Raw genomic sequence first — 26,690 nt, 5'->3', positions numbered from 1 at the left:
TGCGCAAGACTATACCTGTGTTGAGTGTTCTTGTAGAGGTGTCCAGGACGTGCCTACTGGCACTAATTTGCTGCTTGGATAACACAAGCGCCTCATCATAAATGAGCTTTGCAAGAATTCTTCTCTCCTCTGGCAAGTTCTCCATAAAGGCAGCAACTTTCTGCCACAAAAATATCTGGTAACCACTCATTATGGCAAGGTAGTTTGCCATCTTGATCATCAAGGCTGACCCTAAATAGACCTTCCTACCAACTGCATCCAGTTTCCATCCTTCTTTATCTGCAGGTGTAGATGTACCACCTTGTCTATATCGGGATTGGAGCTCTTCAGCAATCAGAGCCATTGTGGGGGAGGTTGCCCCCCTTAATAGGGCTAGAGCTAGAAAAGTCCTGTTCCGAGCAGCAGGCCTGCGCAAGGGCAGTCCAAATGTGGGACTGCATCAAAGACCATAGATGAACTATAAGTTATATCCTTGATTTTAATTTTTTTAAAGATATACTGAATAACTGGCTGCCACAAACCCACATCCAACTCAGGCTTAGGCTGATCTTTCCCTACCCTTAGGTAAAACTTCTCCTCTTTAAGCCTATGAAGCTGTATACTGTGCTGGGAAGCCTCTGGTAGCATGGTTGATGTTAAGCTTCAACTTTCCCTCTTGTCCCACCCTTAAGGATTATTAATGGTTACCCAGCCAAGTCTTAGTAGGGAACAGATCAGGGGTTTGCACTTCCCTTTAGCAGAAACTGGCACACAAGGCTTGGGGAGGTTCAAAAGGTAACAGAAGGTTTATTTAGAGAAGGTTAAAGTCAAAAGGCAGGTAGGCAGGTGTTTGAACTGAAGAAACAGAAAGGTTTTTGTACAGGAACTTCACTGGTGTGAGGCACAAAACACTTGGTATAACACTAGGTTGCTGGCTTCTTTCAGAGGTTGACACTGCTTCACAACTCAAACACAAACACAGCACGACTTTCCCTCCTCTCCAGACCTTAGGGTGCTCCACTGAGACAAACCCTTCCTAGATACTGGGCAGGTGTTATAGTTATGAGCTATAACCCTGTTCCTGGTACTGAAGGGGAGACTCCTCTCTACCCACTTCCTTGGCCCTCTATAATTCCCAGATCTCTTGAGTCTAAGTAGGAGTTAGTGCTGGTTTTCCCCACTTTAGTCCTAGGACTAAAAGTGTTTCACAAACATTATTTCCTCTCACAGAGGATTCTCTGGCTGACCCTCTCTGGTCTAAAGCCAGGCTCCAACTCTCTTTCACTCTCTTGTTTTCTCTCCAACTTCAACTGACAGCTTCTCCAACATTCCATCCCCAACTGCCACTTCAGGCTAGCCACATGGTGGGGTGGGAGGAAACATGTCAATCATAGCTCACTGACTGGAAATCTCAGCATCTGAAGCTGAGTCCGTCACACTGGCATTTAAAAGTGAGGGATCCACAAGGACTTATATGGGATATTTCACTTTCTCCGCTCCTGTTATTTCCTCTTTCCCTTTCCTGAAAGCCCTCACAGCCTCTTCCCTTGTCTTGCTTCCTTCTCTCCTTCCCATACATCAGCTCACTTATCTTTATCTGCCACCCTGTCTTCAGCTTCCCCTTCTTCCCTCCCTCTGGCAGCCTCTACTAGGGAAAACTATGGGCCAGTTGTGTGCTGACAGCAGATAGACCCAGATGCACAGTGGAGAAACCATAAGGACTTGAAGGACGACCTTCATTTTCTCAGCGATCTCCTTCAGTTTGGTGTACTGGTTAAGAGCACGGGACTCTAATCTGGAGAGCTGGGTTTGATTCCCCACTCCACTTGAAGCCAGCTAGGTGACCTTGGGCTAGTCACAGTTCTCTCTCAGCCCCACCCACCTCACAGGGTGTTTTGTTGTGGGGATAATAATGGCATACTTTGTAAACCACTCTGAGTGAGCATTAAGTTGTCCTGAAGGGCAGTATATAAATCGAATATTATTATTATTCTCCATAGCATTTCTTCTGTCCCTCCTCCTGGCAAACTCCATATCCTCAATTATTACATGCTTCCTTTCCACCTACCAACCTACCTTTTATCTGGCTCCCTTTCAGCTATATTTATTATTTATTTCATTTATACCCTGTTTCTCTCTACATTGTAGATCCAAAGCAGCTTATATCATTTTCCAGCACAGAATCTCCTCTCCTCCATTTTATCCTCAGTATAATCCTGTGAGATAGACTAGGTTGATAATGTGCAGCTGGCACAAGGTCATCCAGTGAACCTGGATCTCTTGGATCCTAGCCTGAAACACTAACCACTACACCAGACTGGCATTTGTGGGGTGACTGCTATTGAACAGTAGCAAGCAGCCAAACCTGGGTGAGTCATGCAAACTGCATGGTATCAAGTCATCCACTGTTGCTACTAGTCCTGGTCCTGATGAGTCCTCCCTCCAAGGCCCAAACAGCCCTGGAAAGAGTCCTGATCCTCCCCCTGCCTTTTACTGACAGAAATGGTTGTGGTTGCCTAGCAATAGCCACTGAGGGCATTCCTTTCCTAAAGCTACAGGGGTGGCTTCTATTATTTGGATGGAGGAGGTTAACCCCCTTTTAATTTCAGATTTTTCTGCAATCCTGGAGCTTTTTCAGAGTTGTAGAAAGATCTGGCTTGTCTGTTCATGACTCCAATCTCTGAATTTAAGTATCATAACAAGAAAAACATTTGATTTATATACTGCCCTTCAGGACAACTTAACACCCACTCAGAATGGTTTACAACATGTGTTATTATTATCCTCATGACAATCACCCTCTGAAGTGGGTGAGGCTGCGAGAGCTCCAAGAAACTGTGACTGACCCAAGGCCACCCAGCTGGCTTCAAGCGGAGGAGTGGGGACTCAAACCTGGTTCTCCAGATTAGAGTCCTACCAGTCTTAACCATTACACCAAACTGGCCATATTGAGAATAAGATATATTTGATGGATGTTAGTGACAGCTCAGGGCTTCTGTGGTGGCTGTTTGAAATTTAAATCTGATTATTTCATATGACCATGTCGGGGTCCAGCAATTCCTGCAGTTTCTAAAATGCACAAACAAACCTAACAGGCGCCTAGGACTGAGTCCACTTAAGGCAGCCCCAACTGATTTGGCAATGAAACATTTTTCTTCTGCCCTTGGCATGCTGTAAACTTGGCTATCTGGGCTATTCTGTAACACCCAATATGCTGAATTTATAAAGTTTTTCAGTTACTTCCCCTCAAAATAGCTAAAGGTGACATACACTGTAAAAAATACAAAGCCAATAACAAAAAATAAAGACACAAAATACAAGATTTGTAGCAGCAGCACTGCACTCCTGGGCAGCAACCTCAAAAGCTTTAGAAAATAAAAAATGTCTACACTCATCAGCAAAAAACATAGAGCGATAGAGCATGACAAGGCTCTCTGGAGATCATTCAAAGGAGGGGAAACTCTGTGTATACATGCACGCACAACACACATACACACAAGCTAATGCAGGTAAAATCCCACCCAGCATTCATTAAAGGAACAGAAGTAAAATATATCGGTATAGAATCTGATGACACCTGGAAACAGACACTCCATTAGTGCCCCAGAGGCGACTTCCAAGGGTTGCTTCTGAGTTCCCTTCATTGAATATTCAGCAGCTTTTCCGTTTGAAGATGTGATTCAGGATATTTTATGTTCAAGCACTGCTGATAATTATTTTATTATTATTTTAGCTGTCCACCTTGTTCTAGTCAATATGTATTAATTTAATGAAACATACATAAATGGGCAAAGGTAGCAAGATGATGTTCTTTTCGCTTCCAAGATTTCACAGATTTTTTTTTTAGCCTAGTGCAACCAACTCAGTTTACTCTGAAAATTAGACTAGAAGATGAAACCTTAATCCTCAAAAGAACACCATCCTCAAATCAGCCTAAACTCACACCTCACAGCCTCAAAACAGATCCCTTTCACAATAAGTAACGAGGCTTTATATTGAACAATTCAGGAGTGCACAAAAATCCAGCATCTCTTGCCAGGTTCTTCATCCTCATCTGAGAGCTGAAGGAGAAAAGGAGGAACCTAAGGCACCAATCTGATCTAATTTCCAAGCTCACAGCTCATACATCTTCTGGCCAAATAAATATCAGAGCTGTGATACATTAGGCATAATTATCCATTAAGCACACAGTGCCCTAAATGAGCAAAGTCCTTGCCAATAATCTTGCCAAGAGCAGCTCACAATCCACTGAAGACAATGAAAAAGCAGAAGATGCATTGTTGAAAGGGGATGGGGGCAGGAAGAGAAAACCAGTACAGGAAGAAGCTGATGGTAGCCAAGAGAGACAGCAAATGAGTGGCTAGCAGACAAGAAGTTAAAATGAGTATTCCAAGGGAAAGTGAAGCATATGAGCATGCAAAAGCACAAAGAGGGAAAACACAAATGAATGAAAAGAATAAAATCAAACACTAAAATCCCCACTAAAAGCATGGATATGTTCTCAAACAACTGGTGGAGAAACAGGAAGTTCTCTCTCTGTCTCACTCAAATATGGCTGACACTAGGCGTACATATCAAGGAAAAAGAGGAGCAAATAACTATTGCTGATAATGTCTTTAGAGTGTTAGAGAATAGACAGAAAAAGAATGACAGAAAGAGTGCCTGAAGGCAGAAGTGTTGCAATGATGACTTGTGTGATATTCAGCTGAAAGTTCTCTAGATCTGTGTCCCCAACAGTGCTTCTTGTTTCATGTTACATGTCTGTCCTTATAAAGAAGAAGTGTTATATTGTTATGTGTTATGAAATAGGAAGCACTTCACATCAGGTTTGGGACAGGAGGAAGCAGTGATAGAAATATTAATCTACTGCTGGAAATTAGAACCAAGGTTTATCTACTCATCATGCCAAGCTCTAAAACTGTCCACTACACAGCTGATAATTAGATAAACTTCTTAAGAAAAAAAAATGCCATTTTTCTGATTACCATTCTGTATAATCTATTTTGTTTTTAAATGATCTACCTTGCAATTGGTTGAAAAAGAGAAAAACTCACAGGATTTGGAATACAGCACCAAGACATTGTTCCTGGTTCTCAGGATCTTCTTGAAGTCCTTCTGATCACTAATTTTTTCTATCAGTGGGGACATCTTTGCTGTTAATAAGAATGCCGGGAAGGTGGTCTGTAAAGAAAAAAAAAGTTTAAAATAAAAACATTGCTGTGCTGTTACTTACAACAACTCTGCCACTAGCATACTTGTTGCTTTCAACAGATAAAATAGTCTTCTGATCTAAAAATAAATTAAATTCATGAACTTATGTACAGCCTCTTTTGCATGTTTTGTTGACAAATACAGGTTGGAATCAACCAGGGTAGATTTCTTGAAGCAGAAAAAATGACTCAGGCTACATCTATAGAGACTTTTTTTTCCACCTTGGCTTCTAACATGCAGTGGGCTTTTCTGGAGCATCCACATGATACCATCCTCTAAATGTCCACTTTCCAGACTCTCCTTTGTACATCCTCTCAAAGCTGGTTTTATATTACCTTTCTGTAAAGATGTCTGGAAAGGAAAGTGCACATTTTAGGATATCCCACCCCCTCTGTGACATTTTCCTTCCCTCGGCCTTCCTGTGTAACATTGGAGGACTTTCCCACAAGCTTTTTAATATCAATCAACTGCTGTTGTGTTATACATACTTACGTTGTAACAATCTGTCACCATGGTCTCCTAGTCCCTCTGAATTCCCAGCTTTTTTTTTTTTTAATTAAGCCCTATGGGGTGTTTTTTGTCATAAACACATAAGGAGAAGTCAGTTGGGGAATTTATCCTTACACATCTACAAGGAAAAGGAAATAAAAGCTGGGAGTTTAGAGGAATTTATTTGTTTGCTTGTTTGCTTGTTTGTTTATTGTCCGCCTTTCTCACTGAGACTCTAGGCGGATTACACAGTATGAGATTAGTACAATCAGTATCAAGTACATTTCAATACAGTATCAAGGACATTTCATAAACAATACCATAGGGTAAATAGATACAAGTAAGACATAGTATTAGCAAGAATCCAATACAGAGTAGAAAAAATATTGAAGCAGAACATAATCAATTCTAGGACTAACATTAGACATCATGGAGCACTGGTGGTACATAGGAGTACATATTTAAAGCAGCAGATAATATGTAAGGCAATATAGTGATGAAGTCTATGGTCCCTAACTCATTAGTGAAGCATCTGAGACCCCGTCCCTACAATACAGCCCTCCCATTTGAGTAAAAAGCCTTTTTGAATAGTTTGGTTTTGCATCGTTTACGAAAAGCCAGGAGAGTGGGGGCTCTTCTCACTTCCTCAGGCAGGTCATTCCACAGGATAGGGGCCACCACAGAGAAAGCCCGGGTACGGGCTGCTGCTGACTTGTGTGCAGCCTGGCACCTGCAGGAGACCCTGTTCAGATGAGCAAAGCTGCCGTGGAGGAACATAGGGAGAGAGGCGGTCCCGTAGGTATGCCAGACCAAGCCATGAAGAACTTTGTATGTAATAACTAATACCTTAAACTGAGCACAGTAACTGATGGGTAGCCAATGGAGCAACTGTAGGATGGGAGTGATGTTCATGCTCCTGCTCGCTCCTCATAAGTCAAGCTGCAGCATTCTGCACTAATTGGAGCCTCCTAGTTAACTTAGATAAGAGACCTATGTAAAGAGCATTACAATACTCAAGACTTGATGTTACCATAACATGGATCCAAGTGGCCAGGTCAGCCATGTCAAGATAAGAGGCCATCTTCCAGGCTAGAGTGAAGTTGTAGTAAGCATTTTTTGCTGCTGCCTTAACTTGTTTTTCTGGTAATAACGCTGGATCCGGTATAACCCCTAGGCTCTTAACTGAGTCTGCAAGGGTCAGACGAACTCCATCAAAAGTGGGGAGTACAATGTTCTTCAAGACCTCTGCTTTCCCAAACAACCATCACTCCGGTCTTGTCTAGGTTCAATTTCAATTTGTTGTTTTTCAACCATTTCACCACGGCTGTCAGGCAGCGATCTAAAATTTCTACTGCACCCTGTGGGGACCTGGATAGCGAGATATAGAGTTGGGTGTTATCTGCATATTGATGACATCCAACTCCATAGTGCGAATGAGCTCCCCTAAAGGTTTTACGTAGAGGTTGAATAACATGGGAGATAAGATTAGGCCCTGCAGAACCCCACAAGATAGTTCCCATTCTGGAGATAGTTGATCTCCAGCGTCTACCCTTTGAGTCCGCTCCAAGAAAAACAATTTAAACCAGTCCAGGGCACATCCTCTGATGCCCACTTCTATTTCTAAACGCCTCAACAGAATGGCATGGTCTACTGTGTCAAAGGCTGCAAACAGATTCAATAGAAGCAATAAGGAGGCATGGCGTTTGTCTATATTCAGACAGAGATCATCCACTAATGCTACTAGTGCTGTCTCTGTCCCATGCCCTGGTCTGAAACCTGACTGGAAAGGGTCTAGAGCACTAGAATTATCCAAGAAGGTCTGGAGTTGGTCAGCTACTGCTCTCTCAATCACTTTACCCAGAAAGGGAAGACTAGAGACTGGGTGATAGTTGGCCACATCATTTTTGTCTAGGGATGGTTTTTTAAGTAGCAGACGGATAACCGCCTATTTGAGCTGCTGGAGAAAGCTGCCCTGAGTTAGTAATTGATTTACAACAGTGGTTCACTTATCTGGTCCTTACTTGATTTTAACAGCCAGGATGGGCAAGGATCGAGTGCACAAGTAGTGGTTTTCATAGACATCAAGATCCTGTTAAGATCTGTCACTGTAATTGGTTCAAAGCAATTCAAATGTAAGCTGGTTGGTGCATTTATCATTTCTTCTATCTCGCTTGCATTGCAGCTAGCATGTAGATCAGAGCATATTTGTGCTATTTTATCAGTGAAAAGCAAAGGCCTTGTAGCTGTCTGTTCTTGGGACTGTAAAGGTTCAGATTTAGGGGTTAGAAGGCACCTGGATATCTTAAACAATTGGGATGGTCGTGAACTAGCTGGCACAATAGTTCCCGAAAAATGCCGCTTTCATTTCTACTTCATAGGTCCTCCAGTGGGTTCTTTTTTTTTTTTTGAAAAATTTTATTTTTAATATCTAAAACAGAAAGCTACAAAAAACTACGAAAGTACAAGGGAAGGAGAAAGGGGAGAAAAAAAAGAAAAGGGAAGGGGGGGTGGAAAAAAGGGGAAGGCAACGCACAAACAATAAACACTACACTACAATGCTTTCCCTTCATACTGCCATAATTAAAGATTAAACCTTAATAAAGTAATGATGGAGTGGTTGACCTTACAAAATACAAATTACAGTTCAAATTAAGTCTTCTCCCCCCCCCTAGGCCTCGGACGCAGTTCTCTCTAAGCAGCTACAGCCGCAGCGCTCGTTGCCTCCCCCCTCCCTTCAGGCTTCGGATCTTCTTCTTTTTGCTTGGTGTCTTGCCCAAATTCTTGATTTTTGTCCACAAAATCCCTTAGCTGATCTTCTGAATTTATCTTGTAAGCTTGATCTTTGTAACTGAACCAAACTCCTTCCGGAAATAGCCATTTATACTTTATCCCACGTTCCCTCAGGAGAGCTGCCAGCCTTTTATACTTAAATCTTCTTTTCCGAACTAGAAATGGAACGTCCTTCAGTATCTTAACTTTATTTCCCAGAAAGTCCAAGTCCGCATTATATGAGTTGTATAGGATAGTGTCCCGGACCCTCCTAGATGAAAACTCAATAAAGATCTCGCGAGGCAGCTGCCGCTTCGTTGCATATTTTGAAGAAGCCCGACGGACTTCCAAAATGGCGCTTTTTACTTCTTCTTTAGTTGCCCTCGTGGGTGTCGCCAATAATTCCGAGGCAAGATCCCTTAGATCCTCGTTTTCCTCCTCTTTAACATTCTGGAGGCGCAAAATAGTCTGTGTTCGTTCCACTTGCAGCCCGATCAGCTGGTTTTCCACCAACTTTAGCTCCTTGTTCGTTGCTCTCATGAGTGACGCATTTTCCGGAGCAGACTTCTCTGCCCCTCCCCACTACTTCCTTGATGGCTTTCACATCGCTCTCAATTAAGCCCACCCTTTGATCTGTTTCATTCAGCTTGTCAACAAAGGGTTTTATGGCTTCGATAACTGACCTTTTCACCAGCTCCTCGAGCGACTCCCCTCTTCCCTGCAGGGCAGCCGAAATTGACTTGCCCAAAGCAGGACTCTGCTTTTTCGCTGCCATTTTAGGGGGGGGGGGACCGCCAACCTTCCGAAACTCAGCGAGGGGGAAGAAATCTGAGTCTTCTTAACTTCAGATCCCACCACTCCTTCACATGCGCTTGTAATAACAGAAGGGATTCACTTACTTACAGGCTTCCGCCTAGTCCTGTTCTTTGCCGTTTTCCATGGCCCGGCAGCACGCAAGGTGCCGCGCACGTCTGCCGGCCTCCATGGGGACAAACGGGCAATTTACCCCCTGCATCGATTTCCAGGGGGCTCTTCCCGCCGCATCCCGGACCCTGACTCCCTCCCTGGATCAGCCGCCCGGTCAGGCTGCTCGGGCGCTTCCTCTCGGACCTGCGGAGAGGAGCGTCCGACATGGCCGCGAAAACGAAAACGAATCGGTCCTCCAGTGGGTTCTGTAACATGTTCTATCTGCTTCCAGTGCCTTTCTAGATGTCTTTAGGTCAGCCAGCTCTGTGGTAAACCATGAGGCCCAAGTGCCAGAGTAGTCAATAAGAAGCAATGGTGTCAATAGCTTCAAAGAGCTTTGTGTTCCACACTCCTGCAGCAGCTACCATGGGGCATGTGTCTGGGATTCTAAAATACTCCAAGGCATTTTGGAATCTAGATGGATCCATGAGCCTTTGTGGGCGAATCATTTTAACTGGACCCCCAATTTTGTGGGGAGTTGGGGCTATATTAACTTTTGCCTTCGGATGATGATGGTCTGACCATGGTTCAGGCTGAATCTCCAATGTTGAAACAAGGTTTCCTCTTAAAGGCTCAGTGCAAAATATTAAGTCTAAGGTGTGGCCTCTTTCATGTGTAGGGCCTGTCATAATTTGCGAGAGGCCCACGGTTGCCAGGGAAGCTATAAATTCCTGAGCTGGGCCTGACTTTGAACACTCAGCATGGTTGTTGAAGTCTCCCAGAACAGTAAGTCTAGGTGTCTCCAACACCACATCTGCTAGCAACTCCGTCAACTCAAAAAGGGTGCTTATGGGGAAGCTAGGAGGTCTATACACATGAAGGATATCCAATCTATCTTTAATTCCCAGAGACAGGTACATGCAGTAAATACCAGCTATAGCTTGTACTGGAGATCTACGGAAGTTGAAGGACTCACAGAGAATAATAGCAACCCCTCCTCCTCAGCTACTATAGCGAGGTTGGTGTGGGACCATGTAGCCAGGGAGAGTTAGTTGGGACAGACACGCCTTGTCATTTTCCTGCAGCCATGTCTCTGTTAGGCAAGCCACGTTGATTTTCTCTTCCTGCAATATCCCAGCAATGCATGCAACCTTGTTCCTAACAGATCTTGTATAGCATAGGATTAGTGTAGCAGGGCGGGTGGGAGCAACCCCATTGTCAGCAGGTGGAATACTAGAGAGGTTGGATAAGCAGCGAGCATTACTGATCGATGCTGGGGGCCTTTCATAGCAGATTATGGGCAATGAAATCAACCACATTAGCAGACAAGGGGCAGAGCTAGCTTCTCAATAGAGGTTGCGATAGTTCCCAAGTGCATGTGAGAACATTGCTGAGGAATTCATTGCTAATCTTTCAATCTCTTCATAAAGAACAGGTGAATTGAGGGGCGGGGAGTATTTTAATTAAAAGGACTGTCTTAGCTGCTCCTAATGCAACAGACCTCCCCAGATATTCTCAAACAGACTGGGGCACTCCACAAGGAGTGAATATAAATATCCACCTTGAGTCTTTTCAAGAAAGACAGATTATAGATACTGTAAAATATACATATAAATGAAAACAGGTTATTCTTCCTTGCATTCTCCATAGTAGGTATGAAACTGCTTTATACCAAATAAGACTTCTTTGATCCATCAAGTGTGCTCCAACTGCACTCAAAGCTTAATCTTTCCCTGTCTTCCTGCCCAAGGTTCTTTAACTGGAAATACCAAAGACGGGACCCTGGGACCTTCTGCATGCAAAACATGAGCTCTACCACTGCATTTACAAGCCTCTCTGGGAGATTGCAATCTTCAAAAACAAGCTTCTGTGGCAATCAAAATCAGAACTCTCAGTCTAGAGCACTGAATGTCAATGAGATTTGTAAATAGAAGATCTATAAAAGGGCACCAATACAATTGAAGAAACAGAACTGAAAGTCCTGTACCCAACTCTAAAATGTCACACATGTGATGGCCATTGTTTGTAGCACAAAGAAAAGTATTTCAAAAGCCTGATCCCAATAATGTACATCCACTGGAGTGTTTAAAGTTCAGTATCTATTCTTCTGTAGACATCTATTTATGCCAGTACAGTATACATATAAAGTGCGTAACATTGCCTACTTCTGAAGGCGCATGTGCATCGTTCATATTGTTAACTGTTTTACCTGCCCTGAACATCATGATAGGACAAGCAATCAGTTTAAAGAAAAGTTGGCAATTATGCCATAATCCTCAGCTTTTCCATTTCCAGATGCCACGCACTCCTGTAACGCATAAAATGAGAATTGCTTTTAAAGAGACAGCTGCACTCTTGAAAGTCTCTCTTATGGGTATAAAAAAAATACAAACCCTATAGTCTATTGTAGCATTACAAAAAGGTGAAAAAACTGGAAGTCTTGAGAGTACAGCAATATCACAAAGAACAAAAAGGCTGCAGCTATAGTGGTAAACCTTTAACACTCATCTTATTGCTAAAATGTTGTGTTTCAGGTTCACATTTCACAAGGTCTGCAAACTAATGAAGTGGCTCAAGTCCACAGAAGATGATGCTAGCATAAAAAACTGTTAAATCTTTAAGGGGCCACAATAATTCTATTTATTCAAACTAAAAACCATCACATCTGTGTGTGTCAGTACTACTGTTTTTATATTTCCCCAAAATTGTTTGTAAAATTAAGCCAAACTAATTAATTCATTCAACTATATATTGCATCAAATTAGAAATACATCACATGTAAAAGTGCTTAACTAGTTTAATGAACCTAATCTCCAAGAGAAAATAAAATTGCACCTAAATCTCACTGCATAATACACTGATGCAACACAGTTAATTACTGCATTGCACTCACAGAGCTAACTGGAAGCTGCACTGCATTTGTTCAAGCTTTCTATAGACCAGCTTCTTCTACACATCTGGATGGCATAAGACCAGAAGTAGGAAGAGAACTGGCAATGGAATCAGGGAGCCAATTAGGAAGGGCTTCAGGAGTAGAGATGGGCACAAACCGAAATATGAACCAAAGTTCATGACGAACCAGGCCAGTTCGTGGTTCACGAACCAGCAGTTCGTCAGAGCCCATTTCTGACGAACCACCACAAACTTTAGGCTGGTTCATTTGGTTCATTTTTTGGTTCATCACTGTGGACAGCCTGGTGCCAATCAATCAGTTTCCTAGGCAACAGGAGATGGACCTCCTGCAGACCTTCTGCTGACCCAGAAGCTGAAGAAAGACTGTGGAAAGATTGATTCTGCAGCTATTGCAGCCTTTCACTGTGTAGAACGCAAAGAAGTCTGGGAAGCAGTTTGGAGACTGAATCAGAATATTTTGACCATGTGTATAGAACTCTAGGGAGAAATTTATGCAGTATGGGGCCAGAACTGATGAAAAAGCCCAGTGCAGAAAATCCCAGTGATTGCCTCCCTAAGCCATTTGTTGTACTTAACAAACATTTTCCCTGTGAAAATCACTGCCTCAAGGCGGCAAGGAATTACTCAGTCCTCATTTTTGCCACCTCTAATTTTCTTGTGCTCTCTTTAAAGATAGTATGGTCTGTTGGTGTACACGAGGGCTTACTGAAGGAGAGAGGGCTGCTGGCTCCTGAACAGAGATAAGCACAAACCAGAACAAAATGAACAGTGCGGTTCGTGGTTCATTGCATTTCACGAACCACAAACTTTCACGAACCTGCCTCAGTTCACGAACTGGTTCATTTGGTTCATGAAAATGGCACATCCAGGTCAGCAAATCATCACTTCCGAGTCAGCAGAAGGTCACTTCTGGGCTAGCAGAAGGCCACTTTTCTCCCTGCGCACATACCCTGATAAGTTTTTTCCCAGTAGTGCAGAATTTCTCTTTTGTAACTTTATTTTTATCAGTTTTACAAATAATTTTATAACATAACTTTGTATAATTAAACTTTAACAATAATATTGAGAAGGAGCAGTATTATATACAGTCATAGTCATATACATATAGAATTAATACATCGCTATTACTCTATATTTTGCTGGGATCGTCTTTTTCACCTTTTTATTATTCTCAACAAAGTTCAAAAAGGGGAACCATAGGGTAAAAGCAAACTGTTGGAAATCTGCAGAATCTGTATCACTACTATTGGTACTCTGAGTTATGGTAAATAGCTATGGCAGAAAAATTGACATATCAGAGTAGTTAAAAGGTAATACTAACACGTTGGATTTCTATGAAACACGGCATTATTTTATTTCATATATGTATCAGAACGGTATCCCACATCAACAACTTCCTCAAATTATGAAAAAGGAATTAGATATGAAGTATAAAGAAATGCTTTGTTTAGCCCAGTTTTTAAAAGTTTGATCAACTGTCTCACTTAGTTGTTTGTGATTAAATTTAAATAGGATCTGTTAGGTTCTTAGGTACATTAACTTCCAATTTTCTCTAGATCATATCAATATTTATATTTAATTTTTTTTAATTAATATTTAAATTTTTCTTTGATGTAATTGTATGTGGTTGGGGAGATATGAATTGGGTAAATTTCTGTTTTTGTTGGATTGATAGATAATCCAGAGATTAAACCAAAATGTTGTATGATATCATTTAAGAAGTGGTTCTGAAGGATAACTAAGATATAATGCCATATCACCGGCAAAAGTCTTTGATGTAGTCATTTTGTCTTAATGTCAAGGATGCCCATTATCTCCAATTTTGTTTGCTATATCAATAGAACTTCTTTTCTATTGATATAGCAAACAAAATTGGAGATAATGGGCATCCTTGATGAGTACACCTGGTTAATATAAAATCAGCAGATCTTAAACAATTTACTTTGATTTGTGCATTTGGTGAATTATATAGAGCTTCAATAGCTCCTAAAAATTTATCACCAAATCCTTTTTGTATCAATATTTTTAGATATTTTATTTCCAATCGATCAAATGCTAATATCAAAGATTTTTTATGTTGCAAAGTACAGATGTTAATTATGTTTAGTGGATTGATCAACATTATATAGTTTGCAATGATTTTGTTCAATCTGCAAGCTAGAACTGATGTGAATTTTTGCATTCTAACTGAGTAACAAAACTGGGTGATAAGATTCTGGCCTGGTAGTGCCTTTGACTTTTTTAGGAATGACAATAATTCTTGCTTCAGACCAAGATTTAGGCATATTCCCCTCAGCTAGTATATAATTACAGATTTTAGTTAGAGATTCAGCCAACTGATGTATAAATTTCTTCTAGAATTTTGCAGGTAACTCATCTCTTCCGGGTGCCTTAATATTCTTTAAACTTAATAATATCTACAATTTCTGTTACTGATATTGGGTGTTCTATAATTTCTAGATGTTACGGAGTTAATTTGTTCTGTAATTTGACTGAATGTAGAAAGTTTATGATAGATTCTTGTGGACAATCTGAATTGTATAATTTTTGAAGTAATCTCATAGCAGAAATGGGTATTTTCTAGTGCAGAAAAAACAGACATCACTTCAGTTTAACTTCCTCAAGTGTGGAATTACAGAGGCCCAAAGTCGATCCAATTCTCATGGATCGAATACCCAGAAAACATTGCTGTCAAAAGAGCTGCTGTAGCATAGCAGTTAAGTGGCTGGGTTGTGAATCAGCACTCGGCTCACTCAAATCCCAATACCACCATGAACTCAGTAGGCCTTGAATAAGCCATTTCTATCACCCCCAACTCCCCAGCTGTATAGTGGGGATGATACTAACACTGACTTTGTTCACAGCTCAGAGTGGGGCACTAATCTGTATAGAAAAAAAGTATGTAAGTGTGGTTATTGTTATTATTAACACTAGAGAAGGCTGCCAAGTGTTGTCGCATTAAGCATTAATAGGGAAACAATTTCTCCTGAAACAATTTGTCTTACAGGAGTACTGCCAGAGGTAGTAGATTAAAAAGTGACCATTGGTATTGATGGGAAAATAATACCTGATGGGAAAATAATATCCATATGCAATGTAGGAGGTTTGGAGAAACATCATCAAAATAGTTGGAACAAAGAACAAAGTATTAAGTGCGCTATAGCTAAAACCACCTAGCCATTGTATCACTGACATACCACCAGTATTGGTTATTCTGACCTGCAGGAGTTCTCCCATTTCTCAAGCATAGAACTTTCTCAATTTTGCTGCCCACTGGAACCCTAAAAATGTTATACCAGTACAATCTTATGCAGCATTACACCCTTCTATGTCCATTAAAGTCAATGGGCTTATGGAGGTGTTAACTGTGCATAATACTATACTAGAGACATGTTTCATAACAGAAGAATGAACACTGCCTCTGACCTTCCCAAACTAAATAACATGACTAGGAATGCAGAAACAGTGGCAGGAAAGCACTAGTTTGCCCCACTCTAAAACTATTTGTCAACTATCCTAACATATCATCTATTTACCACTGTAGGTAAGCAATTCTGGACTTGCTATTGTCAGCAATAGACCTAGGTTTTAGTACCATTACACAAAGTGATCCATGCATACTCTCTTTTCATTTTCCCATTACCAAACATCTATATGTTTGGTGTAATGGTTAAGAGCTCCGGACTCTAATCTGGAGAGCTGGGTTTGATTCCCCACTCCTCCATCTGAAACCAGCTGGGTGACTGTCACGACCCAGAGCCTCTCATCCCCCATTCCTGCCAGTTCACCGACTGCAACAGGACACCTAGGAGCCTCTTAAGAGTTCTAGTTGTTTGTTTGAAGCACTCTTGCTTCTGGGTTCTTTTTTGAGTATGCGTATCTCCTTAGCAAGCAACACCGGACACAGGCTGGTAAAATATAAAGAGATTTATTACAGAAAGAACACAGGAGTGTATGCTAGGCAGAAACCGCTCATAAAGACATTTAGGCAAGGCAAAAACAAATAACAGCTTGCTGATTCTATCTATGTTCTATCTAGCTAAAATACTACTTGCTGACTACCTAGACATTCTCTGAGTTGGTTCCTAGGCAAGTTGTTCTTACCAAAGTCCCTCCATGCCAGCTCATTCTAGGCATCCTGGAGTTGGCATGGAGCTAGAAGCTCTCATCTTCCATAGCTGGTAATTAGCAGTGGTTACAAGGTAGCATAGCTGGTCACATAGCAATGGTAGGAATGGTAGAATGGTAAACTGCTTAGCAACAGAGAGGCTTCTTCACAGTGATGGGGGCCCATCAGCCCACTCTAAGAACCAATCAGGGCTCGTTACTTAATTAGCCATTAGGTAAGTGTGAAAGTTTAGGGAGTCTGGCTTGAGCTGAGAGCAACGCTAGGCACTGAGCTTCTCAAGGCCACTTTCTCAGGAAGACAGGAATGCAGGTGCAATTAATTATGAGTGGCCGTGCCTCTCCCAGCAAACAGGCCTAGAAAGATCTCTTGCAGGCATGAAGCCTGAACCAAAGTTTTTACTCACCAAAGCATGGTGAAATAGGACCTGCTCCTTACAGTGACCTTGGGCTCGTCACAGTTCTCTGGAGCTCTCTCAGCCCCACACACCTCACAGGGTGTTTTGTTGTGGGGATAATAATAACATACTTTGTAAACCACTCTGAGTGGGCATTAAGTGGTCCTGAAGGGTGGTACATAATTAAAATGTTGTTAATAATAACAATAATAATAATAATATATTCCCTAACTATAAGTGTAAATCATTTTGAGCACATCATGAGTGGCCTGACTAGAACTGTGGAAAGACAGTGACCCTCTCTACCACTAGCAGGTTTTAAAACATCTAAAAACTTACAGTGTTTCAGTTATGATGGACAGTAAATGAGCATGTTTGCAACTGCAGTCTTCTTTTTCTACAACACAATGCAAAACTGGTCATATAGACAACTTGATAATCAAGAGAGAAGATGCAGGCTGGGAACTCTCGGAACATTTCTGCAGGTAGAAGTCTCTTCCATCAGAGGAGCGGACTTTCTCACCTCTGTCTTCCTGCTGCAGCCCAAAATTTATTTATTATATTTAAAACATTTGTATGTTGCATTTCTACCCAAACAAGGTCCTCAAGGAAGTAAACATTAAATAATTTTAAAACAATATTTTAAACAATGTAAAATTTAAAACATTTTAAATAGTATAAAAATAATGCAATTAATACACACAATACACCAAGAACCGGGAGGAAATACTGTTACCGAGCAGCCCCCCCTCCCGCCAGAGGCCAGCCACGAACTGGGTCTGAGTTCTATACTAAAAGATTGCCTTGCATGTGTGCCTCTAATACACGTGTCAGTTTCATATCTAATGCTGCAACAGACTGACAGTTCCTGGACAATTGCTCTCAGGACGCTTGCGTGGCACTGCCCTGCTCAAGCTTATATCTGGACTCTCCTGTGTGATGCTGCCCTGTTGCCAACCACGGACTGTGTTTTAAACGCTGCCCCCTCGCCTGCCATGAGAGCTTGCCTTACCATGGGCTCCAGCCGCACTGCCAGCAGCCAAATGCCAGCCAGGAAAGATCTTCAGCAGGTCTGACTAGGCATCCCCTGGCCAGCCCCCGCCTGGAGCCTTCCACAGGCTGAATGCCAAGCTTGCCCTCGCTACTGGGCAGCCTGCTGGTACACCCTAGCCGTGCCCAGACGATCGCCATGTTCTCAGACAACCAGGAAACCGAGGGGATGCTTGCTTTAGGGAGCCATTTCGAAGAAGCGAGCGGACCACGTACACAGCGAGAGAATTCTGCTCTCCTCTGCATATCTTAACACCTATCCGAGATGGAGATTGATCGTCAGTCAACCAGGGCAATCAAGAAGCGCACATCAAAGCCACCTTTGCACTCCGGACGTGAAGTAACACAGGATGACCCTGGGAACGAGCAAACTGCCCGGATCTCCTTCCCTCCCCTGTCCCCTCTCCCAAAGGGTGTCATAATATATCAATTAGGCTTCAAACATTGTCCAAACAAGGCTGTTCCGATTGCCCCAAATCCTTTTGATTTAAGTCGTGAGAACCACTGACAGGGGCGCCAGTCCCTGGGTGCTTTGAAGGTATATAAGCTAGCCCCTCGAATCCGAGGGCGCGTGCGTCATTCCTATCCTAACTTCCGTGTTACCCCTCTACCCGGGGTCTTGGTGCAGGCACTGGACCCCCCCCCCCTTCGCTGCTGAGATCTCTATTCCGCTTCAGGAAGGTGAGCATGTCCCAAGTCATCGTGATATCCTGCTCATGCATCAGTCTCTAATTGTCCTACTCTGTATTTCTTAGCTCTCGTGTGTAATCTTGTATGTGTGTGTAAGTTCAGGCATACGCCACACTATTAGAAAATACATGTTATTGATTGAATAATTGTAGTCTGCCTCTTTGTTACAGAGATTTCCGAAAGGCAGGACCTTGGTAGACATTGGCTAGATCCGCGCTAAATTTAGTTCTGGACTGCTAAGCTAACTCCCCATCCTATTAACAGAGCAGTTCCAGTAACAATACAGTTACAATTACTGGGGGTAAGCCAAATGAAACAAAAAAGTCTTTACCCACCAGTGGAGGAGGAATTAGCAAAAACTGTCCCCCTTCCATTCACAAAAATTCTCCACAGGATCCAGCCCATGAATTTAAGATCAGCCTCTGGCCCACTGCTATTTATATGCCTTCTCTCCATAAGTGTGTGTGTGTGTTTATTTTATCATGCAACTGTAGAAGCAGCCTTCTATTAGCAGCTATTCCTTGTTCTATTATTTCAGGTAGGAGGTCCCCATAATTCTACATCCTGCCCACAAAATTAAAAGCTTGACTCAGCTGATAAGTAGCACTTCATTTTTCAGAACGTAACAATGACTTATTCAGATCATACGTTGCAAACGGCAAGGTCTTTTAGAATAATATGCACAACAAATAAATTTGGATTTTAATCCAATCAAAGGTATTTAAAAGGCTACACCTCTTGGAAATTATTTCTTTCATGGATGAAGCATAACCAATTTTTCCAGAATTTTACATTATAAATCCCTTGGGAAAATGTGATTTTAAATTAAGCATTACTTGCTTCCACTATGCAATAGAGCTTGTTTCCTGAGTCATAGCAAGCAAGCGTCCATCTTCATCTAATATAATCTGTTTTTGGAGTACCAATCCATTCTTTAAACTTATCTTACCTTGTATCCCAATATCGCAAGAATTTCCAACTTTACACTGTAGTCTACACATTGGCACAAGAGCCATGTCATTTCCATGTATGGAAGGGTTTCAAGTATCCCACTGGCACTTGCTGAATAAATCATCACCATTCTCTCTATATTAAAATTAATGTTTCAGGCTGTCAAGGCCACTGGAACCTAATGTTCACTGCAAAAATACTAAGCTGGTAGCCTGGATATGGAAATGTTAGGATTGTGCATCTGATATGAAGGTGATCTAGGGCATCCAAGAACTAGGCACCTTGAGATAAGCACTGTGGACTACAAGGCATTTGCAAGTCGATAATAATTAAGAAGATTCCTTCTTTGAGAAAAAGCTTCATGCATTAATTCAGACATCAGGTCTTCTAGCAAGCCTCTGTTCTCAAAACAGGAAGCTTGGCTTCCTCAATAGGGGTGTGCAGTTTGGTTCAGTATTTGGAATTAAAAAACTAATTTTAGCTGATTCAGTAAAATCTGGATATTCGAAATTAAAAGAATGAGTATCAAATCAGGTTCAGAATACCAGACTCAGTTTTACAGAATTAATTCATTAAAATTCAGCAAACGAGGCTTGGCTGTTCCTCTGCTGTTTCCCTGCAGGGAAACAGCAAAGAAACAGCAGTTCCTGCCTTTTTTGGCAGAGAGGGTAGTGGGATTGATTTTCAACCAAACTCTACTGAATGAATGAATGAAAGAATGAATGAATGAATGAATGAATATATATACCGCTCTCCCCACAAGCAGGCCCAGAGCGGCGCACAACAACATAAAAATAAAGGCATAATAGCATAAAAATTTAAAATCACCAATCATACAATTCATATAGAGCAGCAGGCCACATATTGCAACAACCCATCAGACATCAGTAATCCATTTGCAGGGAACCTACTCCTGACTATCCACTAAAGAACCCTCAAGTTTCAGAAAGATTAGACCTAGGGGCTAATTCTATGGGCCCCCTAAACAAGGTGCCCTCAATCACTCCATTGTTTCCTATAGGAAAAAGAATCACTGGGGCAAGGTTGCCATGGTCAGGGCAAGCTAAGCTCATCCCAGAGAAAGCCCAACAGAAGCAAACTGAAGCACAGGAATGGAATTCCACGTGCCCCCCCCCCCGCCCCAAACTGAAGTGAAGCAAGGGGACCAACTTCACTCCACCCAAACTAACAGAAGCAAACTGAAGCAAAGGGAATGCCTTGTGTTTATGGCATCGGTTCTGTTCTGCGGTGTTCCACTACTGGCTGAACCCAATGCCTGGCTGCTGTCAATGACGGTGGTTCTGTTGGGCTAAGTTGCAATAGTGTTCTTTGCTTTAATTTGGTTTGGGCAGAAATGGGTGTGATTCTCTGGTGTGATGTGCGTCCCCTTGCTTCCATTTGTTTCTGGGGGGGGGGGATTCCATTCCCTTGCTTCACTTTGTTTCTGTTGAGCTTTCTCTGAAATGAACTTAGCTTGCACTTGGGAGTGTGTCTTGCCCATGGCACCCTTGCCCCAGCGAGTTTCTGCAATGGGAGTCAGCTTTGACTTTTTCTCCATAGCAAACAAGGGAGTGGCTGGAGGCACCATCTTTGGGGAGCCATAGAACTGGCCCCCAGGTCCAATCTTCCTGAAACTTGAGGTGTCTTTAGAGGACAACCAAGACAATTTTCCCCTGAAAATTTGGTGAAATTTTCTTGAAAAATACCACCCCAGCCCCCTGGACAGTTCCCAATAGTTTTCCCCATAGGGAATAATGAAGAGTGGCTAGGGGCATCTTCTTTGGAGGCCCATAAAATTGACCCCTGAGGTTCAATCTTTATGAAATTGGGGGGGGGGGGGTCTTTAGAGACAGTCAGTAGGTTCCCTGAAAACCTGGTCAAGTTTGGTTGAAAAATGACACACACACCCAGCCCACCAGATAACCCCCAGTTTCTCTGATTCAGGTATTCAGAGTTCAGATTTACCGAATTTTTGTGTGTGTGCGTACCCTTATTCCCCAAGACAACTTTAAAAACTACTGTATCATAAACTCCTCTCAGGCTTTACTTACATTTCGTTTCTCTCAACTGGAAGAAAGGATAATCAGCTGGTTCTTCCCTCATATATCCAAAGAGAACATCTACACTTTTTGGGGTATATGGTAAGTGATGGTGATGGGTGTTATTTTCAATAGACACTATTTTACTTAACTAGACTTGCCTTCTTGTGGATCTCAAAACATGCTGAATAGTTATGTGGTCTCAAACCTCTCTTGCCATTCAGACTGGCAAGTCTTTTGTAGTTTTTTTAGGTTACACCCCACCTGTATTACTCTCTCGGCCTCTTACAGAAGAAATGTAACTAGATTTCCAATAGAAATGATAATACAGAAAAACATAATAAAAGTGCATAAGCAATACATTATAAAATATGTGCAGCAGCTGAGTTTTCCATGTACCTTTGATTTCCATTATTAGTTTGGGTGGAGAGTTCTGCAGAGGAGACAGAAGGGTTCAAACAGAGTAACTTGATGACATCTCCACATCACTAAGGTACGTCAATACATATCCAAGCATACAAATATGCATAATGACTAAAAAAAACCCCACCACACGCCATTACAATGCTATAGCTATTGTGATGCCTGTTTGCTAAGACCCCTCATAATAGGCCATTTTTACTATATTCAAACCATAGAATGAGATGCACAAAACAAGTATGAGAAAAGAATAAGTAAATAATTCATATTTTTACAAGTTAGCATCAGATTTCAAAAAACATTTCAAAACTAATCCATGTAGATATTTCTTTCTACCAAATACCAGGCTACAGTATAGTCTGTATATTTATCTTATTTATGTTTATGTTATTTATAGTCCACCTTTCTCACTGAGACTCAAGGTGGATTACACAGTGTAAGTCAATCAATAGCTGGGACATTCAATGAACAATGCAATAGGGCATAAAATGTAAATTTGCAAAGATTTGAAAGCAAGCGGAAATCTAGTATACAGCTGAAATAATGCTAAAACAGAACATAAGCAATTCAAACACATATTAAACAACACACTCAGTAAGAACATGTTTACTGCAACAGACAATACACAGTACTGTAGTCTACAGTCCTTTTTCCTTTACCGAAGCCTCTCTCTGAATTTCCTTACACTACAGTCTCCTACCTGTGAAAAAAGCCCTCCTTAATAATTCATTTGGGGAAAGCCTGGAGTAGGCGCCCTCCTAACTTCATCTGGCAGGCCATTCCAAAAGACAAGGGGCCACAACAAAAAATGTATGTGTAGCATAGATTTTGCCCATTTGAAGGGTGGAACCTGCAGAAGACTGTGTCCAATTGAGTGAAGCTGCCATGGTGGAACATAGCGGGAGAGGATCTCCTGCAGATATGAGGAACAAACACCTTGAAGGGCATTGCACATGACAGCCATGTCATGACAGTGTATTCAGCACTTCAACAACAACAACAACAAATGTCTAAAATATCAACAACCCAATTGAAAAAATGGCCATCAATTCTGAATAGATTTTTGTGGCAAAACAAACCTTCACGGGTCTCTTTTAATATCCTCTCGTTGAAACATTCAAAAGGAGGTTTAAACTTTCCTGACTTGGCAATTTACCAAAAAGCAGTTAGTCTGTTTAACATTCTACAACTCTTATCAGCACCTGAACTCTCTAGTTGGAATATACCATTGTGTTCACTCCCAAAATCATTCTCACTTGGTGACTTGATTTGGAATCAAAGAAAGGATCGCCCTCCATTAAATAATAACATATTACTGTCAGCAGTACTATCAGAACGGGATTTAATAAGAGATAAAATAGTTCCTAAGATTTTAAGATTCTCTTCTTTTCACAATCAAACATGGTTTCCACCAGGAAAAAACAGTAATTATAACTTGGTGCTCAAAGATATGCAACTCAATAGGCTTATAGACATAACTTCTGGGAAAGATATTATGTCAAAACAAGAACTGGAAAATAAAACGCAAAAGAAAATTCATTGGTATGTTTACATGCAGATTAAAAACATGACAGAGAGTATAAATCTTTAAAAAATTATGAGTACCCCTTTGACTTATTTTGAACAAATTTTAAACTATACACAGAGGGAGAAAAGGGGGATGGTATCTAAAATATATGCTATTCTGCTCTCTTGTTTAAAAAGTACTGATTTACCTTGCCAATCCAAATGGCATCAGGATTGCAATATCGAAAAAACACAGGAAAATGGGAGGAAATCTGGTCATCTTCAATATTTACATCAAAAGTAATTTCTGTAAGACTCCAATTGTTTAAAATTATTCACAGGTGGCACTTGACGCCTAAAAGATTGTCTACAATGTCATCCTCTTGCTCTCCCCTGTGTTGGAAGGGTTGCAATGAGGTAGGATCCTTCTCTCATTGTTGGTGGGGTTGTTCACGGATAGCCACATTTTGGAAAGAAATATTGGAAGTAATAAAACAGATAACGAATTACGATATTCCATTATCACCTTCAATTATATTTCTAGACCAATGGAATATTCCACAGATCCCAAAAGCTATCAGGAATCTTATAGCAATATTTTTAGTTGCAGCGAAATCAGCGATAGCTTCAGTCTGGAATCTGAAGAAAGTGCCAACTAAAGAGATGTGGCTCTCTAAGATATGGGACCATTTCATCCTGGATAAAATTAATGATAATATTCTCAATGCTGAACGCTTTCCCGCCAGTTCCAATTTCTATGAGAAATGGTTCCCTTTTCTTGAATTTATAGACATGCACGATTTACATCCCAAAATAAGAATTGCTCAGATGTTGACTCAGTTTTCTGATATTTGGTAATATTATGTATGCTTTGTTTAAAAGTTATTGTAATGTTCATATTCTTCAAAACTTGTAAACTATTATTGATTAGTTGTTGTGTTACAGTTGATGTTCATTGTTGATTTCTATTTGTTGTATGTTATAAAGCTTAATTAAAAAGTAAATTAATTTTAAAAAAATCTTCAAAAAAAAAAACAACCAACGACAACAAAAAATGTCAGGGTAAAACTCTAGTTCAGTCTCAAAGAACATACGTAACAAGCAAATTCACATTTCTTGCAATGTATTTTAGTCCTCATCCGCATTGGTTAGACTGAGCAAACTGCTACACAAACCTCTGACATGGTTAACTGATTAGAGCGGTTAGAACACAGACCAACTGCTATCACTGGCAGAACATATTTAAAAAAGCATAGACACTTTTTCACAGCTACTTCCCAACAAAAGCTGTCAAAGGTTAAATAAAATGAGTCAGATAAACTTTAATGTGAAAACTGATCATCTCTTATATGTCAGCTCATTTTAAAACCTCAAGCCAGAAACAGGAAAGGAGAGAGGGGGAAGCATCAGCCAAAAATATCCAGATTATTGCCCAGACTGGTTCATAACCAAAAGAACAGGTTTTATGAATGCTGGGATACGACTCAAGGGATATATTTATATTACAGTTTTTGTTAACAGGTTTTGCAGAAGGTGTTACTAGACAGTCAACACCATCATAAACCCTCCAAACACTTGTTTTCCACCCAGGGTCACAGAGCGGTTGGCACATGTTAAGAGGCCAGGGAAGTTGACACGCACACTTCTGAGAAGGAAATCTGTCCCTCGTTTCCCCTCTAAACACTCCCCCCGCCCCCTGCCCCTATCCGTAGCTGGCAACAGAAATCAGGAAAATCTTTTAAAAGCTATTTGATGCTCACATACACACTAACATATATTGAAAGCCTACTTTTTAAAAAGAAGTTGGCAAAGGCATCAACCATGTTGGAGCCTAGAAAGAAGTTTAGCTTGGGAATCCAGTTTTGGGATTACCAAGCACAAGTGATTTAAAATCAATATAATAGCTGCTTCACTTTTAGAAAAAGCAAACTATCAAGACGGGAATCGTTGTAATCTCCACTGAAGAGGACCTCAATTAAGTCATGTATTACGCCTGAAAGCAAAAACAAAGGTACATTTCGCACTCGGTTTTTAGAGCGCGTTTGTACCTGTTCCACATCCCATGTTTGCAAGGTTTTCACACTTAAAAGCAGTCATGGGATGCAGTCCCGCTTTCTGTCCGCTGTATCCCCGATTTTTTCCCCTGCAGACATACCGCGATGTTTTTTTAAGTTCGCTGCCGACTGGCAGCTGGCCTGCATTTTGCTAATGTGAACACTTTTGCCCCCTTTTTGCTTCTCCCCCCCCTCTCCTTTTCCCTGGGAGCTGATTGGTTTGTGCAGAATTAACCACTCCCACCCTCCTCAGCTCTCTGAACTCCTTGTCCACCATTTTTTTTAGTAAAGCGAGCCGAGGGTCATAAGGCTGCTTCTTCGTTGGTTTCCTTCCTCCTGGTATGCATGCTGTTTTATTTTTTTTCAAAGCCAGGAATGATTCCTAAGCTTGCTGCTAATTCCCTGCTAGCTTTAAAAGCAAGGAAAGTGTTAAATAGCTGCTTTCTCCTTCCTCCCTTAGGGTATGCACACACATTCTTTTCTTTTTTTTAAAGACAAGAATGGGTTGCAACATTGTAATGTTCCTGCACTTAAATGGCTGCTTTTCCCTCCCTCCCAGGCATGTTTCAGACTTTGCCAAAGAGGGGGAAAAAACCCAAGCATTTTGCACAGCCCTTTGGAAACAAGCCTCTGCATCCTGGAAGGAGATGAATCAGCAGCATTTTAACCCTTTCCTGGCTTGATTTTAAAAAATGAGAGTGGTGCATGTTTTCCCCCAGAACTCTGCCACCAATTGCCTCTCCAGTGGGCAGGGGACAGCCCAATCAGCAAAAAGGGGGGAAGGGTTCCAACATTGCAACGTTACTATGCATGCTCAATTTTTTTTAAAAAAGTGTAACGTGAATTGCAAGGCCCCAAAAGCCCAAAATTGCACCGAGGTTTTGAAATGAAGCACAGACAACAAATCGAAATTGCAGTGGACGGTGTGAAATGAACAGGTGCAATGCCGAAGCCACTGCGATCGGGGCGAATGCTCATAAATGGCGGTTTAAACCGTAAATGCAAAAAGGGCCATTGAGAATCCAGGACTTGTTCAGAACTCATTTAGAATGCTGCTATGGCAGCAAGTGGCCCATTTCTCTGCCTACCTTCATGCATTGCATGGTGCTATTCAGGAGCTGTTCTAGATGGCCAAAAACCAACCCTAGTCCTGTTTACACAATGTACTACTGTAATCCCACTATGCAAAC

General features: G+C 41.4%; 1 protein-coding gene across 1 annotated transcript in view; it reads right to left on the bottom strand.

Annotated features, from left to right (window-relative positions):
• PDIA5 (protein disulfide isomerase family A member 5) overlaps positions 1–26,690 on the bottom strand; it is a 289,332-nt gene that overhangs the window by 220,834 nt on the left and 41,808 nt on the right. Inside the window, exon 2 of the mRNA XM_054971351.1 lies at positions 5,034–5,160. Coding sequence (XP_054827326.1) covers positions 5,034–5,160 — 127 coding nt within the window. The remainder of the gene's footprint in view (positions 1–5,033; positions 5,161–26,690) is intronic.

The sequence above is a fragment of the Eublepharis macularius genome, chromosome 2, assembly GCF_028583425.1.
Source record: "Eublepharis macularius isolate TG4126 chromosome 2, MPM_Emac_v1.0, whole genome shotgun sequence".
Classification (NCBI taxonomy): Eukaryota; Metazoa; Chordata; class Lepidosauria; order Squamata; family Eublepharidae; genus Eublepharis; species Eublepharis macularius.
The sequence above is the reverse complement of the archived record's forward strand: the minus strand, read 5'-3'. Positions and strand labels throughout refer to the sequence as shown.